At 40.8% G+C, this 19,237-nt stretch overlaps 1 protein-coding gene across 2 annotated transcripts in view; it reads right to left on the bottom strand.

Moving 5' to 3' along the window:
• Positions 1-4,372: 4,372 nt before the first annotated feature.
• The window catches only part of ACTR2 (actin related protein 2), a 46,230-nt gene continuing 31,365 nt past the window's right edge, over positions 4,373-19,237 (bottom strand). For both annotated transcript variants that reach the window (XM_038394626.2, XM_043512014.1), the window contains 6 exons: positions 15,265-15,337; positions 12,338-12,474; positions 10,025-10,174; positions 9,537-9,682; positions 8,904-9,036; positions 4,373-7,470 (listed from right to left, as the gene is read on the bottom strand). In XM_038394626.2, the coding sequence (XP_038250554.1) occupies positions 7,300-7,470; positions 8,904-9,036; positions 9,537-9,682; positions 10,025-10,174; positions 12,338-12,474; positions 15,265-15,337 (810 nt within the window). In that variant the 3' untranslated portion in view covers positions 4,373-7,299. The remainder of the gene's footprint in view (positions 7,471-8,903; positions 9,037-9,536; positions 9,683-10,024; positions 10,175-12,337; positions 12,475-15,264; positions 15,338-19,237) is intronic.

The raw sequence follows: 19,237 nt of genomic DNA on the forward strand, positions 1-19,237 counted from the left end.
TCCTCAGCTTTTCTCCCTAAATCAATGTGAATATTCTTGGCAAGCTCTATTACTATGCATGGGGGGCAGCTGTGATTCAAGTAGGGATTTTTCCCCCCTTTCTACTGTCCCAGTCTTCCTGTCTGATGCAGATGTGATCCTTTCCCTCTGCCTGTCTAACAGCTAATCATTTTATCAGACAAGCCAAGAGGCTGAAGAAAACAGACCATGCATATTCTTGACAAGCAACAACTGTACTAAAATGGGGGGAGGGTTACTCCCTTCTGACTTCTCCACCTAACAAAAACTTCCAAGAATAGAATGAATTCAGTTCCATAAGTGAACAGCCCGCCTTAAAAAAAATGCAAATTTTGCAGCAACTCTCTACCTGCACATGGGAAAGCCATTTAGATACAACATAAAGGAGACGTCGCTGAAGCGCATAGCAGAATCTTTGAGGAGTCCAACTTTTTGTTCTTAATGTTTCTGCTGGAGATTGGTAGAGGTGCTTGCAGGGCTCTTGTCTCAAATCCAAAGGTGCCTGTTTGCTTTTTCCATTTGTACGATTGTTCTTAGGTGACACCCGCAGAACAGCGTGGGAGGAGCGTAAAGAATGCACACTGGTGGGGAAAGGCACTGTATTTACACCTTCCATTTTCATGTCGTACAGCATTGTAATATCAGAGGAACATGAGCCCTAAAATTATTCCTTTCAAAATTAAATTCCCTCCGTATGAGTAAATATATGAAATGGGCAAGGAATAATCCCAGTCGCTCATTTAACAGTCTAGTGAACAGATTCTAAGATAAATGGAACCATTATGCTCAGCTAGTCCGAGCTCCTCAACAACACAGGCTATAGATTTCCCCAACGATTCCTGTATCTGTCACCACAGATGGTTCTTTCTAATTGCTGCATTTCAAACACAAACAGAAGAAGAGACTCAAACTCATGGTGAAGTGGTGCCCCGCTCTGGGCACTTCCTCTGTGCACTTGGTCACCCACCAGTGTTTTAAGCACTTGTGTAATTAGGTAATTATCTATTAAATTACACAATAGTTTGGTCTCGCATGCTACTTGGATTCATTTGCCATTTAGCCTCCAGGGCTGACCGTGTTTTAGAGATTCTAGTTACAGTGATAACATTTAAAGTTCTAACATCTTATTTACAACTAGTCTTTCCTACTGGGAGAAACTTACAGCATTATGAGAATTAGCAAATCCATCCAGCTTTTACTTGAGTTGCCATGTTGTTTATTGAAAAAGTATGTTCAAAGAAGGCTCAATGATCCAAACCAGAAGAAAACCCTAAGCTATTCCAAAGGGACGCTGACTAGTGCCGAGGTGGTGCACAGCTCCCAAACGGGACAACTCTTTCCTTTAACATTTTGTGGCTGGAAGTAGGTGTGACAGACACCAAGAGGAGGCTGGACTGTTCCGCCAGATCCTGCCTTTCAAAGTCTTTAGAACCCTCCCACCTCAACTTTTCTACTGGGACCAAGAAAGGTGGCAGCAGGGATGCAAGAGATGGGTTGGTATGGGAAAGGGAAGTGCAGCAAAGGTAGAAATTTGGACTGGACACCCCCACATGAGTGTCACTGCTTTTGGAAAGGGTTCAGCCGTGTTAGTCTGTATTCGCAAAAAGAAAAGGAGTACTTGTGGAGTAAAAGGAGTACATCCGATGAAGTGAGCTGTAGCTCACGAAAGCTTATGCTCTAATAAATTTGTTAGTCTCTAAGGTGCCACAAGTACTCCTTTTCTTTTTGCTTTTGGAAAGTAAGCATGTGCTTGACACACATGAAACATGTGCTGTAAGCTCTGCTTTGATGTCAGCAAGTACCAATTAAAAAATGCCTGAAGAGATTTAAAATGCTCTCTCTAGGTTGGGCAGATTAGAGAAAATTGGTGAAGGATCCCTGAAACATCTAAGCTTCAGGGCAAATAAAGAGATCGGCTGGAGTAAAGGGTGCATTGGGGACAGCTTTACTAGGGGGTGGACCCACCTCTCCCGGGGGTTGGGTCCAACTCTCCCTGCTGCTGGCAATTGATAAGTTTTCAACAAACATTCCTGGATTTGGGGGCACAGGTAGCCTGGGGAAAAGGCCAGGGCTCCATTTCCCTTCCCAGTTTTGTAGCTGGGATACACCAGTTGGGTTGGCAAGATGAGTCAGAGCCAAGTTCCATTAAAAGGTTCCTAGCTCTGTCTCCTCCTAAGGAAGCTTAGTTCCTATTCTAGCTTAACCTTCTCATGTTTGTGTCTAATTTCTCTGAAGGGAGGAAAAAATAGACAGGCTGAGCCAAAAGTTTCCTCTTTCCCTAAAATTCCCTTCCTGCCCAACCTATTCAAAGGCTCAGGATAGAGACAGCTAAGTTCAGGGAGTATTTCTACAATTGTCAAAGACATGTTTTAAAAAAAATGTATCCTTTGCCTACCATTAGTAGTCTTGGCAGTCCTGCTTTGGGGAAGAGACGTAAATACAGGTATAGGGAAGGGGGGTTATTCCCGCGGATGGTATTTTGGTAGAAATGTTTTGAGATTGTAACTCATAACATGCAGAGCTATGTACTACTGTCTGCATCAGTTTTGTCCTGCCTTCTTTGCTTGTGCATGGTCTTCTGAAGACAAGCAAAATTCTCTCCCCCCAGCCTAAGGGAGGAGACAAGTTGGGAGTCGCATCTGTTTTCCTCAGGCCTGCTGGGCCTCAAATGCTGACATTTCCCCACTACAGGATGACTTTGCTCCAGAAACCAGCACCAGGTGAGCTGCCAGTGAAAACATTCTTAGTCACCCATTTCACTCTCAATAGGTGGACTTAAAAAATGTACATTGAGTAATTGTTTTTCCAAATGGTGGCTACAGAGTAACGTCAAAGACCATTTGAAAAATGTTCATGTAATTTTCATGTTTGCCAGAACACAGGTAAATGAGCATAATTTAAGGTTGATTCTTTGTAGTGTTCAAACTGCCTGGCATATGTTGCCACAACAAAGCAATATGGAAAGGGCTGTAAACACAAGGAAGACGTGCTTTTGTCACAATCCAGTGTCATGGGCAGAAACATAGTCACATTAAAGAAAAGAAGCCTGGAAAATGGTTACTGAGCAGAGGTAGAGCCTTCTGTATGGTGATGGGATATTAGAATTTTTTCCCCTTCCTCCATTAAGGTCCTAGCTACAAGCATTTGCACACAGCACAAAACTCACCTGACCCAACTACAAAGACAGTTGTAAGAAGAAAAGGAGGACTTGTGACATCTTAGAGACTAAAATTTATTTGAGCATAAGCTTTCGTGAGCTACAGCTGAAAGCTTATGCTCAAATAAATTTGTTAGTCTCTAAGGTGCCACAAGTCCTCCTTTTCTTTTTGTGGATACAGACTAACACGGCTGCTACTCTGAAAAACAGACAGTTGTGTTCGCAGCAGCATTTGTCACAACCCAACCACATATATCTACATCCACCATGGTGCCTAATGGTGTTTTAGTTCATCCTAGGTAAACCTGGGCAATTACCCCAACTTGCTCAGCAGGGGGCAAAGTGCCCAGAGGATATACAGACATGGCAGTGCCCTGCGAAACTGGCCAAACTTGGTTGAATCAGAAGCAGTATTCTATAAGCCAAAAGGGGTACAAGAAAAGAATTGTGTGCTCCACCTAATGCTGATGGCCAGTGTGAAACAATTAGCTGACACACTTTATCTAGTATTAGCTTTAGTGTGCTTGGACACAAGTCATCGTTAAAACCAATCATGTCACTAACCAGTTACCAAACCCACTGAAATCTGTGAGGTAGACAGGGCCCAATGCTAAAAAGACACGAACACTGTGCTATACAAAGCTGCTTCAAATTAAGTGCAGCTTTTAAAACATATCTACCTATCCCCTTACAACTAGCACAATTCTTCACTTTACCGATTAAGACAGGAAGAGTATTTAGCACCCTGCCACTTAATGCCAAGTGTTGTTTTCATATTGAAAAAAGTATTACTTTTGAAGGCTTTTCTCCGTCACTGGGCCAGTACTGTCCAGTGTATTCTAAAGTCAATGGAGCTGAGAGCTCTCAGCACGTCACAGGATCGGAAACCCAATCATAGTAACTAGCACAGAAAATCATAGCACTTGCCAGCCTGAATTCTGAACTGAGATTAAGAGTCTTGACAAGATTCTCTCTCATTGATGCGTTTCTCCTCTACATAGGTATTTAATCCTAGATCCAGCAAGGGGTGCTGGTGCATTTCTAAACGTGCCAGTGATCAATAGGGAGCTTGTTATGTTGATGTCCCAGATTCTCTAGTTAGCCATCCATAACATTTCCAATTTAAGTGGCTGATTAAAGGAGAAAATATAATAAACAGAATTGTGACTTCCCAAAGGAGACACAGCAAACATGAACTACTTCGAAAAATCTGATTTTATTTTTTAAATTGAAAAGACCTGCCAATTTGTTTCAGTTAATGTTTCTCTTTCCAGTCGTAGCCTCAAACGTCACTGTTTTAACATTGCTCAGAACAGTATAAAAAAAGCCATTCATGTTAATAGCTACACAGATTAATATCCTAAAACACATTGTGTTTTCAAAGCAGGTACGTTTAAAAATAGGTTGTTCACAAGAACTCTTACAATTGCTGAGGCATCCTGTATTTATGCGTAGACTCCCATTAACGTTAAATTGTAAATTTAACTTGGTATTTGGTTTTTAAAAAGTTAAAACCAGATCGCTTTCACAGCAACACAAGTTCTGAAGTGGGAAATCACACACACGAGAGGGAACCGCACTGAGCACAAGAACACCCACTCAACACACAAATATGCCATTTGGATTATGTCTAAATGCGCTCTCTCAAACCCAGGATAGCAATAATTTTAAATGCTCGGGTTTAATATAAATACAGAGTCTCCATAGAAACTCCAGTTACTGCAAAACTGAGCGACATCTGTAGCTCATGGTGCTGTGAAGTACTCAAGCCTAAGGGTCTGATCTTGCAATCCTTACTTACACAGACACACCTACCTGAGGCCAGTATGAAAACTTGAGCAAAGGGTTGTGCAGGGTCAGTCCCTAAATTTGAATGTTCAAATAGCACATTATTATTCTAAAAATATGTCATTCTTTGGTTTACTTCCATGGCTTTTGGGACACATGGAGAACGAAGAGACATGCACCATGTGAGAAGCTACAACTGCTATTTGTTCTAAAAGCAAGTCTTCTACTGTTGACGGCTGAACGGCATTTCTAAAGCATATCCGGTATTAAACTTACAGAAAACTACAAGAGTTCAGAATACCCCTTACAACCATATCCCCAAAATCTAGTAACCATTGTAAGTGCATGCATTGAGGCATGACCAGCATGCCTATAAATTCATATTGTTCAAGTTAAGGGTAATCACAGCTGCAAAAAACACTCTCCTGTAATTAAACTTCAGTGACTGTTTTAGTATTAAATACATGTAGACATGGTTATGCTTTCAGCCAAAAGGAAGGTCTCTCTCCATCAATTTAGGAATGAAAAAAAAAAGTTTCTGGAATCAAAGCAAGGTTTACATATTGCAGTGTTCGATGAGGACTAAATGATCAAAGAGAGATGTGTGTAATTGTCAGGTCTTAGCATATACACGAATGAATGCAATGTCATGCACACCAAACTTGGAAAGTCTGTCCCTACTCCACAACAGATCCTGGCTCTGCTGTTGTTAAATGTAGTAGTAAGGTTTTGGAAAAATTAGGTCAGACATGATATAATTTGATATTTTCAATGAATGGTGAAGTGACACAATGAATAGTTGGATGGAAATGCATACGAGCAATTTTTGCTACACTTTGCAGCCAGGCAGCAGATTTTATTCGGAGGATAGTACCTGTATTTCCTGTCAACAAGAAAATCATGCTGGCAACTAGATTAAAAAAAATAAGATTTCTGATAATTACCAGTAACATCTATTTTTCAATGAATCTCAGCTTTTAATGTGTTTTTTAGAAACAACATTCCCAACGCTGGTTTTACTTCCTTCCCCATAAGTATCAAAAATCAAGACTAGACAGAGTGAATTGTGGATATTTACCAACTAGCAACAAGTCTCACATGTCAATGTTATTTTTAACTGCAACAAATATAGGTCATTCTTCATAACCTACTGCCAGTGGTTGTTATAAATATCTGCTTGCTTTATTTAAACAAACATTGGTCAGTTAAGATGAAAGATTCATTTGCAATAACTACTTGGCACGGGATTCGGTACTTGCAAATTTTAATAGAAGCGCTTCTGATGTACACAAAAGCGCTTACAACAAGCTTTTACAACTCAAGTTTGTTGGGGTATTTTATTGTATCTAATTAGAATTATTACAAGCATTTTTAAAAATGTTATTTTTCAATAGATTAAGATTTAGGCTCCAGACCCAGCTGCTCTAAAATTTCTTAGCCAAAGCCTCAAACCCAAAGAAATGGAATTGATAATATAACAGCTCTTGCTCTCTATTACATAGACACATCATGGTACCAAAATTTAACTATAAAAGAAGAGTATTTCTACATAGAAGTTGACCCCCAGTGTCCCCTAGCAGCGAAGCTACATAACACCAAGAAACTATAAGGCTAAGAATTTAAATCTGTCAGCATACTAGAGGTTTCAGATATGTATTGGTTTGTGGCAATAACTGCTTAGTTGGCCATTCTGAAGAAACGCACCATGAAAAGCCCCATTGACTGTGTCATTTTGTTTAGGAATTCTGTCAAACAGTTGCAGATAAACTGCCTTCTAACACAGTTTAAGTGGCCAGTACATTTGGAGTCAAACTATGTTGGAAGCGTGTGGAAAGCCATTTGGGCTGGTTAAACCAGTTCCTAACTGTGGTTTTAATCAGAATTCCTAATTGTGGTAAAAAATGCCAATGGAGATGGTGGCCAAAGATGCAAAGGTAAACACCACAATAACGTGAAGGTAAAAGCTGCTGCCGACAGGTTTTCTTATGCTAAAAAAGGCACACCACCCCCAGTGAGCTAGAGGGGAAAAAAAAAAAAAAAGCCAGCAGCACTACAGCAATAAACCCAGGAGAAAAAAGCCTACCAGAATTGCCTTCCTGAGACGGAACAATGCAGTAGACAGGCTGCTTTTGCTCTGTTTTGTTTGCAGGGAAGTGGTCAAATTTAGCCATATTAACAAACATTTAACAAAAGCTACCCCAAGAAGCCAGAACAAAACCTGACCTTTGGGTCAAAGGGCACAGACAGGCCTTTCCATGTCATGTAGCTGAATGAGTTCAAAGATTGGCAATGAAGGAATAAAAGCTTTAGACACGTGTGGGAACAAGGTTGGGAGTTTATCGAACAGTCACACCAAGCTTCTCCAGCACACGCACTCCCTTTTCTTGGTATTCTTGTCGGGTCATCCAGAAGTTGTCTTTGTCTTTCATGATGTCTGCTAGAACTGCACCACCCAGAAATACCATGTGCTTTCGACGAGGGGGATCTTCAATACGGATCTTAAATTTCTAAGAAGGAAAAGGGACACGGTATTGTTTGGATTCCCGGGACCCAAAAAAAAAAAAAATCACCCTTTTCTACCATAACAGTAAAACTGAAATTGTGTTTAGTGGGAAGAAAGTGAATGAAATGCTAGGAGAGGGCATGCTGCATGTGAGTTTTCTGTTTGTGCAATCTAAAATACAATTAATTCATCAAGAAAATAGCTACTTTGCATCAGAAACAGTTAACTTGTTCTCCAAAACTGCATCTTGAGTAAACCTATAGAGAAGTCCAGGGGTCAGAATCACATTCTAAATTATATGTTCAGCTTTGATAGCTAAGATTATCAGGGAAGTTACTAGTTCATCAATTCACAAAATATTGTACAGTTTATATGACTAGAGTTATACTAAGTCTCAGGTGGGTGGGGGAATGGAAAGGATTCCACACCTGGGTTTCTACTTTAACTATTCATATTCCCTTACAGAGCAGACAAATGAACCCCACAGACTGCACTATTTTGCATTTTAAATGTGTGATTATTAAATATATAAGCCCCCAAACTAGGAATATTTAAAAATTAAAGAATGTTGTGTTTTCGTGACTAATTAGTACAGTTTAAATATTCTGGCTAGCTATATGATTAGCTCAGTCCAATTATGATCCAGAAAACATTCTTCAAATAAGTCCTCTTTGGGGATTTAGAAAGCAAATGTTTTATTAAAATGTATTTTGTTAAAAGGTATTTTGAAAAAAATTTGGATGCAATTCAAGACTTAAAAAAAAAAAACAACTCCCCCCCTCCCCAAACTCCCTTCATTCCAAAAAACATTTCCTCTCTAAAGACAGACCCTCCTTCTACAAGGCAGACAGACAGCAATACAGTGCAATCTTAGTTCTGCAATTCTCGTGTGTGGTACGTCTGCCCACTACAATTACCTATGAATTAAAGGGAAGGAAAAGACTGAGCCACACAGAGTAATTGTGGAATGTGGTATTAAAAATAAAAAATTCAAGGATAAAGAGGCAGGTAAGCCGTCAAAACTCTAAGAGCTGAAATTCAAAACTGACATGAAGCACGCACTGCCACTGTTAAGAAAAGGCAACTAATTTTCTTGCTAATAGTAGCTGGATTTCCTAAGGTGCCAAGTTAGGTCTGAGTGCAGGACTGCTCACCAAAGTTTAATAGCACATATTTACATTGAAACTCTGCTTAACCTTCTGAAGTAACCTAGTACTGTGGCCTTGTTTCAAGTGTATCGAAACATGTCACCAGGATGGCTACACAAAGTCTGTATTGGTCATTCTGAAATACTGATGTTTCAGTTAGAGAGGATGGGATGTTAATACTTCACATACTGCTTTTTCCATCCTATTGCTGACCATCTCGCTCCCTCTAGTGGTAGTTCAGGATATCTGATCTATCTACAAATTAAGCAGTTAATCAATCACTACTTACAGAGAGTTTTTCCACATCTCCTTTCAAAACCCCTTCCAGATACAGCTGTTTAAGTTCACGTTCCAGTCGTGAAGGCAGCCCAGGGTACATAGTGGAACCTCCAGACAATACAATGTGCTTATAGAATTCAGACCTAATAGAGGAGGGAAAAAAAACATTCTTTCTAGTGGCAACAGTTTCTCCTCTGTACAACTAATACAGAAATCCCAATGTGCAGGTAAGTGAAAGTCCAAGAAATGCAGACAGCTGTCACTGAACAGACATGACGCCTTTACAATGAACTCTGAAATAGCTACATATTCTCTTGTTCAATATAAACTCTCCATGCAATAAGCCTTGGAGATCAGAGATTTTAGGAGTGGAATAACACTGCATGTCCTAAATGTATGTTTGTTATTGTTTAGTTCTAAGCACTACAAACTCCATTTCAAAGAGAGATTATGTTAACTCATGAATACTAACCTCACAAGGAAACACCTTGCTCACACTCATCATTACACCTGTATTTAGAAAACTTCTTTTGCCATAAAGGGTCCATTTTTGTGGAGAATTGATTTTTCCTTGTCCACACTTGTGCCCTGATAGAAGTTTTGGAGAAGAAGATCCAAAGCATTCTAGATGTCCTGCTCTTACCTGGTGTCAATGTCAGCAGCCTGGATGGTATTAAAGAGCAGTTCAGCAACACCAACCCCCTCCACGTTGATTAAGTGAGGCTGAAACAGAGCTTCTGGTGCCTCAAACCGCTCTCCACCAACTTTGATAATCCTGCCATCAGGGAGCTATAGAATAGAAAGCACAAATTAAATCTTATTCTGATATTACTTAGATACTAATACATAGACGACCAAAAAAGCAGGATCTTTCACTGTGAAACAGTACATAATAGGAAAAAAATATTTTTCCAAAAAAACTTACTATAGTTTCAAGCCATTACAAAAAACATTGTTTATATTGTTGAAAGAAAGTTTCAAGTCTTGCAGTCATTTTATAACTTAATTTGCAGATATTTACAAAGGCAAGGAATCTGTTACTTGAAATGGTGTTAACTTATACTGGAAGGGAGTCTTCATCATATAGGTTTTCAACTTCAAAATTGATGTACATCTCTCGTATACACTCACCGTATAGGACTCAACTAGTACTGTGGTCTCTAAGGCCAGTTTCTGCTCCTGTACAATGTTGTATCCCACATAACATAACTTCTCCTTGATCATACGAACAGTTTCAAAGTCAGCAGAATGGTTGAAGGCATATCCTCGCAGCAAGAGCAGCTGATGGGAAAAGAATGTTGGGTTAGCAATAAACTTGGAGTGACTCAGTTTTCATGATCCATGATTACTCGTATAATGTACATTTAATTGATTACTCCCCTTCTTTTGTATTTCTCAGGAGAAACGGAGATTTCGCCAAAGATAGATTAAATGAAAAATGTAACAAGAATCAAGTTTAAGAAAATAAGGGGAGGAGTCAAACTGCATTTATTTCTATCAGCATGAATATGACAGTATAACTCTGAAAAGCGGAAGATACGTTCCACACTACAGTTTTCACTATGATCTTTACAAAGGAAATAGTGAAAGAAAGATCTAATAAATTGTTCTTTTTCTTGGGATTTCATTTCAAAATTTGAAGACTCATTGTGATTTCTCAATCCAGCTGATTTTGTTTAGGTCTTTATAGGTTATAGCAACAATACAATTGATTTTAATTTGACCACTCTATTGACTGGAACAGAGTCACTTTTACTGTAGAAAATAAATACGTTCCTCATTGCCATATGAATATTGGGAAAGATTTTCCCACATACTTGAAAATCTTTAAAAGAATTACTCTAGCTCTGAAAAAACAACGAGGAGTCCTTGTGGCACCTTAGAGACTAACAAATTTATTTGGGAATATGCCAAAATAAATTTGTTAGTCTCTAAGGTGCCAAATGTGCCCAAATAAATTTGTTAGTCTCTAAGATGCCACAAGGACTCCTTGTTGTTTTTGCTGATACAGACTAATACGGCTACCACTCTGAAATCTAGCTCTGAAGATTCACAAGCACAGAACGTATTCGCCCTCAATTTGAGTGGCTAAATCCCAGGCTACGTTGGTTTTTGATTGACGGTCAAAGATGTCATGAAATTGAGTAACAGTTTTACCAAACAGAATATGTGAAATCCTTTCAGGTATGCAGTCAATGGAACCATTAACTGAAACTCACTATGGGAACCTCTCCAAATGGATTTCCCCCACATCAAATGGGACCAAATTCAGAAATAATGTATTAGGGAGTGTAAGTTACTTACCAACTTAGACTCCCGTGCAAGTATATACTTATACCTTCTGGTTCATTGCTACGCAAGTCACACTTACTGACAGCTCCCTTTTGAAGTCTGATTCTTAGAGTATAACTCAGTCTAGTATGAATGTTTTTGGAGAGAGATAAGGCAGAATTTGGTGCAGCACATCTCAAGCCCAGTATTTTGGAAATGGAAGCAATGACCAGGAGGACCTTGTCAGAGGGGGTCCTCCAAATCTTTGGTTTTTGATTGATCCTTCCCTGCCTGACCAATGCCAGAGGACAGGAAGCACCATCCACTATCCACACAGCGAAGCAAGGCCCAAGAATGCAAAATATCCAAACTGCTGAGGCCCTCCATCCACTCGTTCCAGTACACCATTGGGCAAGGTTCTGGGCTCAGTTTTAAAGGGAAATTCCCTGCATGCTGCAAGCAGCTGAATTTAAATTTCAAAAAGGGAGATTTAACAAATGAAATATGAACATTTATGTAAGAGTACAGTAGCTCTGGTGGTGTATGTTGATATTAAATTCAACTCATTCCCACATTTGCCATTTTTAAATATATACCGGATAATCACAGGAACTTGTGTTTAGGGGTTGGCTGGTGGCTGAGGCTTTTGAAATATGGGAGGCAGTTTGTAATTGTGAAATAACCACTTCAGCTGGAAATTTCAGCCTAAATAATGAGCAGTGAAATAGAGAGACAATTTAAATATTACTGCTCTTAGGTTTCATAGAATCACGGCACTGAGATAAATGGGCCACTTCACACACCGCAGAGCAGCTATTTAAGGCTGTTTGGAAAGACTAGTACTATCAGTGAACTGAAGTACACTGTTTGTAGTTGGAAGGTTCTCCTTGCAACCCATAAGGACTAGAAATGTGTTTTTAAAATGGATTCTGAAGCACCATTCTGCAGTAAGGAAATGAGCCCACAGCAAATTCCATACCGCGCACAGAATCCTGCTGTAAAGCATCCCAGAAAAAGCATACAAGAACAATTTCCCCCCACAACTGAGAGGAAAGATTTCTCCACTAATAGCAAGCTTTCCACTTTCTAAGCTTCAACTGATTTGAACCTGGATAGTGGCCACACAGCAGCCTGATAGGGACTGTAACTCCAAGAAATTTTTTTTCAGCTTACCTTGATGAGGTATCTGGTAATATCCCTCCCAGCAATGTCTAGTCGTCTGGTAAGATGAGGAAGAGAGAAACCTTCATAGACTGGGCAAATGTGAGTTACACCATCTCCAGAGTCCACAACAACACCAGTTAATAAGCCTAAGTAAGAACAGTAATATTACATCTGAAAGCAGATACGTAGAATGATACATCACACTACATTAGGGCCCTCCTAACTGGACCAACCAGGTGGCCAGCCTACTGACCTGATGAAGTAACTGTCCTAATTAAGAGAGACCTTTCCCCTTGTGAGAGAAGTCTGATCACATTTTAAAATAAAATATTATACTAAAATTAAGTTCTCCACTTCATTTCAACTATTTGTTTTAAGCTTTTCTTGGAAAATTCTGTATGAACAGAGATGAACTCCTCCACCTCAATCTTTTAAAAAAAATGCTACTAACCCTTCTTAAGTGACTGCAGCCCCATCATATGGAATTTTTTCTCATGTCCTGACATCCCAATAAATCATGTTCCAGTTAAATGGAGAATATTTAAACTGGTTAAATGCTGGTTGGGGGCATAAACTCCAGTTTTCTGCATTAATGTGCAAATAGATTAGCCTCATTTTCAAAGATGCTGAACACCTGGAGATCTCATTCATGCCACACATAATTTACATTATTTGAATAACGGAGCAGAATTGTGTGATTTTGGGTTGGGTGGTGCTGGAGTGCATGATTTGAGGCTTCTGTAATTTAATATTTTGTAGGACGTAAACAAAAGCCTCTTAAAATTACAGCAGAGCCAACAAACTGCCCATTCTAAATTTGTTTTTCAAAGGACAGTCTCAGCTTAATTTGGGTTTTGTAAAGGAATTTTCCAAACACTTAGGAAGTCTAATTCCAATGAGAAGTTGGGTTTTTTTTGGTTTAGTCAAGTTACGAGAAACACATTATTGTGGTAATTTATAACATCCAGAAAGTGAAACGGCCTTAAATTGGTCATATAAGCAAAATGCAGAAAGCAACTAGTTAGAGTTGATGAAAACTAAGGCTCGGTCTACACTTAAAACCTATATCAACATAGCTAAGTAGGTCGGGGTGTGAAAAAACCTACACCCTGACTGATATTATGCTGACAAACTCCCCAGTGTAGACACTGCTAACTCAACAGAGGAATGCTTTTGTCAACCCAGCTAATGTAATTTGGGGAAATGGTGTTCCTACACTGGCAGAAAAACACCGTCAGTGTAGACTGCACCTACACTAGGGGGGCTATGCTAGCATAGGCTATGTCTGTGCTACAGAGCTTAAATAGAATCTTTAGTTTTAGTTTCTGATGTGTTACCACAAGCAGACAAACACATTTAAATATAAGATTCTTAATCTGACAATATCCAGTTTACATAGGAATTGTCTCAAAAATCACATGCCATGAAATGCAGGCACATACAGAATTATAAGCTGAATTTCCAAACCCTTTGACATCAATGAGCATTGCAAGTGCTCAGCACCACTGACATAGGAGTGTGACTTTAGGCAGTGTTAATAGAGACTCTCAGGCAGCCCCTGAAGTTGAGAGTGGGAAGGAAGTCTGCAGTCTGTCCTGCCCTCAGGAGTCCTGTCTCAGAGCCTGAAGTTAGGACAGCAGTTTGGGATGCAGACCCTTGCTCGGGAATAGAGAGGTTTATCATCTACCCTACAGTGGGAATGATGACACTTGCCTCATGCCTAGAAGGAATATAAATTACAAGAAAAATCCCTCCCGGTGAGAATATGTGTGCGCCAAATTTCAGCCTGAAAAGAATTTTTATTGTTCAACTATGAACCCAATAAACGAGGGGATTTAAGAGAAGTTTGGGCATTATCTTAACTGAAGCGTCATAAATGTGTCAGCTGAATTTTAGTGTCATCTTTTACAACCCTTCTATAAGTTCTGAATTGTTGCAGATGGTTTGTTTTTCCCTTTTTTAAGGAAAAAACCCACAGCTGGTACTGAATAACATTGTTTCAACCGTTTTTCGGCTAGCACTTAAATTTGTAAATATAACTATGTTCAGTTGTTAATATCTTGCTCTTACCATACAGTGTGGCAGAGCAAATTTATACCATTCTTGACACAAAAGCTGTGATAACAAATGTTATTGCAAAAAGGCTGTGCATATTCTACCATTTACAGGTAATTTCACCGTGCTGCTAATAAAAGGTGTAAGGAGTCATGTTATCATACACATATGCTTGGAATTAACTCTGTTTCAAGTCCAAGAGCGAAATCCAAGCCCCACTGAAGCCAATAGCAAACACCCATGGGTTTCAACAGGGGCAGGATTTCACCTCCAGTCTCTTAACTCTCAAACTCAAATTGTGATTTATTCCAACTTGTCCATAGCAGAGAAGTGTACTTCCTTCTCTTGCCCCAGAAATAAAACACGGTCATCTTAATGGTTTCACAACTTTTAGGCATCGACTTAAGGCAATGTAATTTTGCTTCCATAAAATGAAATCAAATTTAAAGGACTTGTAGAAACCTTTTCTTGAAAACTGAAAACATGCTAAAGACTTTCTGAAAAGACACTTTAAACATCTGAGATACAAGGACAGTTACTTTATATATTACCAAGTTTTAGCATTCACAAACAAGAATCTAGTGTGTTATTTTTATGGGGAAAAGAGGAATAAGCTACGGACCATGAGAAGTGCTACTCATGCGGATGCTCATCAACCCAAAACTCTTGATGAAGATCCAGTCAGCTAAGCTCAGTTATGCTAGTGGTGAATTGGGACCAAGATCTTTTCTTTATTAATAGCTAGGGCTGTCAATTAATTTTTTTGAGTTTATTGCGCGAGTTAACTGTGATTAATTGGCAGCCCTATTAACACCATATTAAGACTTCAGCGAAGTAATGCATTTAGATATTAAATGTGCTAAGTTATAACCTTTACCTACCTTGGGCATACAAAGTAAGAACAGCTTGAATGGCTACATATACCCCAGAAAACTGGTATGTCTCAAACATTACCTGAAAAACAAAACAAAAAAAACAACAAAAATTAGTGTCCAAATAAGGAGGAAATTCTTTAAAGATTTATAGCAGCTTAAAAGGAAAGTTTACATCTACTGTGATTATTAGGTGATCGAAATAATACATCTTTGCTACCTTTATTGGACAAATATTTTGTAGCATTATGTTGCATGTTGGGGCAACAACTACATGCTTTGATTCTTCGTACCCATCAATAGCTTCTTGTAATTGGATTTTACACAACCATACCGGTTTTTTTATAAACTTCAGAAAGTTATTTATTTCACTCCAATAAGCAACACCTAAATTCTTACATAGCACTTGCCCATTCATACAAATGAGAGGAACTATCAGTACGCAGAGTTGCTGTAGCCGTATCAGTCCCAGGACATTATAGAGAAAAGGTGGGTGAGGTAATATCTTTTATTGGACCAATTTTTGTTGGGGAGAGACAATTTTTTGAGCTAAAACAGAGCTCTTCTTCAGGTCTGGGAAACGTACTCAATTGTCACAGCTAAATACAAGATGGAAAAGATTATTTAACATAAGTAGTTAACATATCTCAAGGGACCAATCAAGGTAAGGCAGCCTGTTTACACATCTCCAGTCAGAGGGAAAAAGGGAAGGGGAGAGAGGCTGCTGGGCAGGGTATTGTTAGTGGGTTATGGATTGTAATAAGCCAGAAATCCACTGTCTCTGTTCAGTCCATGATTTCTGTGTCTAGCAAAGTTATGAATTTAAGCTCCCAGGCTCATCTTTTGACAGTGTTGTGCAGGTTTCCTTTGAGGATGAGGACTGATGGGTCAGACAGAATGATCACTTTGTGAAAAGTGTTTCATTCACAGGTGACAAGGTATTTTTGTCTTTTATCATTTTTCTGTGAGAGATCATTCAAGATCAAGTAGTGATTGTCTGGTTTCACCCACATACACCTCTACCTCAATATAACGCAGTCCTCTGGAGCCAAAAAATCTTACCGCGTTATAGGTGGAACCGCGTTATATCGAACATGCTACGTACGGACGGGTAGGGAAAGCTGTGCCTTCCCAAACAGCCGGGCCCCACCCTCATCCGACCCCCACCTACTTCCTGCCCCGACTGACTCCTCAGAACCCCCGACCCATCGAACCCCCCCGCTCCCTGCCCCTTAACTGCCCCCCCGGGACCCTCTGCCCCTTATCCAACCCCATCGCCCAGCCCCCTTAACATGCCGCTCAGAGCAGCATAATATTGTTATATTTGCGTTATATCAGATCACATTATGTCGGGATAGAGGTGAAGTTGCTATTGTGGCATCTAGTGCACTGGATAAGGTATACCACACGTAGCGATAGGCATGTGTAGGTCCCACAGATCTTGTAAAATTGGTTACTAAGCTTTCTGTAACTGTTTGAGATGTGTTGCTCATGTCCATTCAACAGGTGCACGCGCATCACATGTGTTGTTGCTGGAGATTTTTCCCCTCGGTGGTATCCATCTGGCCAGCTCTAGCGCCTTCTGGTATTGTGCACTTATGCGCTGGCATAAGGGTGCTGCCGGTCCCACACCATCTTAGTTCTTTCTTGCCAACCAACTTCAACAACGAGCCAAGAGAGTGTGTTGTGGAATGGACATGAGCAACACATCTTGAAGAACAACAGTTATGGAAAGGTTAGTAAACATTTTTTCTTCTTCGAGTGCTTGCTTGTGTCCATTCCATGTTAGATGACTCACAAGCAGTACCCAAGGAGGTGGGCTCAGAATTCATGGACATGCAAACTACAACACAGCTCTCCCGAACCTGGCATTGTCTTGAGCCTATTGAGTGATGGCATAGTGGGATGAGAAGCTATGCACAAATGACCAGGTTGCAGCAGATGCCTTGGATTGGAACCTGCACAGGAATGCTGCTGAGGAGGCCTGAGCTCTCATGGAGTGAGCAATCACGATGGCCGGAGGTAGGACATCTACCTGCTCATAGCATGCCCAAATAGAGGAGGTTATCCAGGATGAGAATCTCTAGGCTGAGGCTAGTAGGCCTTTCATCCTTTCTGCTACGACCACAAAAAGTTGCATGGATCTGTGAAAGGGTTTAGTCCTCTTGATGTAGAAGGCCAGGGCATGCCTAACATCCAATGAGTGATGCTGCTGCTCTTCTGAATTTTTGAGAGGCTTCAGAAAGACAAATGGCAGGAAAATGGCCCGATTGCTTTGGAACTGCACAACCACCTTTGGCAAGAAGACCAGGTGGGGGCACAGTTGGACCTTGTCCTTGAGAAACACAGTGTATGGTAGCTCTGATGTAAGGGCTTTAATTTTAGAGGGCACGATGCCAGTGGTTCAAAGGGAGGATCTGTGAGCCTCAATGGAACCAGGATTAAATCCCATGGGGGTGGGATTGGCTTGCGGACAGGAGGATAAAAGACAGGCCTTTAAGAAAGTGGACTGTCATTTCATGAGAGAACGCTAACCTGCAATTCACCTCTGTGTTGGAAGGCCAAAATGCACCTTGATAGACACAAGGGCTAGACCCTATTGCTTAAGATTAAACAAATAATCCAGGATAGAATGAAGGGAAGACTGAGTCAGAAAGCGATCTCATTGAGACACCCATATTGAGAAACACTTCAATTTGGTGAGGCAGGTAGCCCTAGTGGATGGCTTCCTACTACCCAGCAAGACCTGTCGAACTTGTTCCAAACAGGCCTGCTCCTCTGGGTTCAGCCATGCAACATCCATGCAGTTAGGTGAAGGGAGTTGAGGTTCAGGTGGAGTAACTGACTGATCTTGAGAGATCAGGTCCGGGCAGAATGGGAGCAGAAGTGAGGTTGCTACTGATAGATCTAGCAGTATGCTGAATCAGTGTTGGCATAGCCACACAGAGCCTATAAGAATAACTCTTGCCTTGTCCAGTTTGATTTTCAGAAGGATTTTGTGAACCAGATGAATCAGGGGGAATGCATAGAATAGGAGCTCTGTTCAAGGAAGCAGGATGGCATCTGAGAGGGAGCCTGGGCTGTGCCCGCTCAGTGAGCAAAACTGCTGGCATTTTCTGTTCTGCTTGGTCGCGAAGGAGGTCCAACTGGGGAGACATCCACCTTTGGAAGATAAACCTGGTGACCTCTGGGTGAAGGGACCACTCATGGTGAGAGGAGAAGGATCTGCTGAGGTGATCCGCCAGTGCATTCCAAAGTTCCGGAAGATGGGAAGCCTCAAGGTGGATGGAGTGCTTCATGCAGAAGTCCCATAGACAGGTGGCCTCCTGATACAGGGCAGAGGAATGAGCTCCTCCCTGCTTGTTGATATAGAACGTGGCCACAGTGTTGTCCGTCAGAACTTGCACGACCTTGCCTGTGATCGGGAAAAGAACACTTAGAAGCTAAGTGGGTCGCTCTGAGCTCCCTGATGTTTATGTGCAGGGAGAGTTCTTCCTGGAACCACAGGCCTTGAGTCCTGAGGCTGTCAAGGTGGGCTCCCCAACCTAGGTCTGATGCGTCCAAGACTAGGGACACTGATGGCTGGGATGCAACAAAGGGGACTCCCATCATCACAAACCATGGGTCCTTCCACCGTCGATGGAGATGAGGACCAGGATTTGAATAGTAAGCACCTAGTATCCCAAGTAGTATCTGTTTGGGGAATAAACTAAAGCTAGCCATGTCTGCAGGGGCCTGTAGCGTAGCGTTGAATTACGGACCATGTATTTGCACACAGCCATGTGTCCTAGTAGCTTGTGGCAAACCCAGCCTATCCTGATTGGGTGGACCATGACCTTGCATATCAGGTCCAACATAGTCTGGAACCGGGCCTCCAGAAGGCTCTGCCTTAGGTCGAGTCGAGCACTGCCCCAAGTTCTATTCTCTGAACTGGAATAAGTGTCAATTTTTGCTCGTTTACAAACAGGCCCAGCACTCAAAA

The sequence above is a fragment of the Dermochelys coriacea genome, chromosome 3 (genome assembly GCF_009764565.3).
Source record: "Dermochelys coriacea isolate rDerCor1 chromosome 3, rDerCor1.pri.v4, whole genome shotgun sequence".
NCBI lineage: Eukaryota > Metazoa > Chordata > Testudines > Dermochelyidae > Dermochelys > Dermochelys coriacea.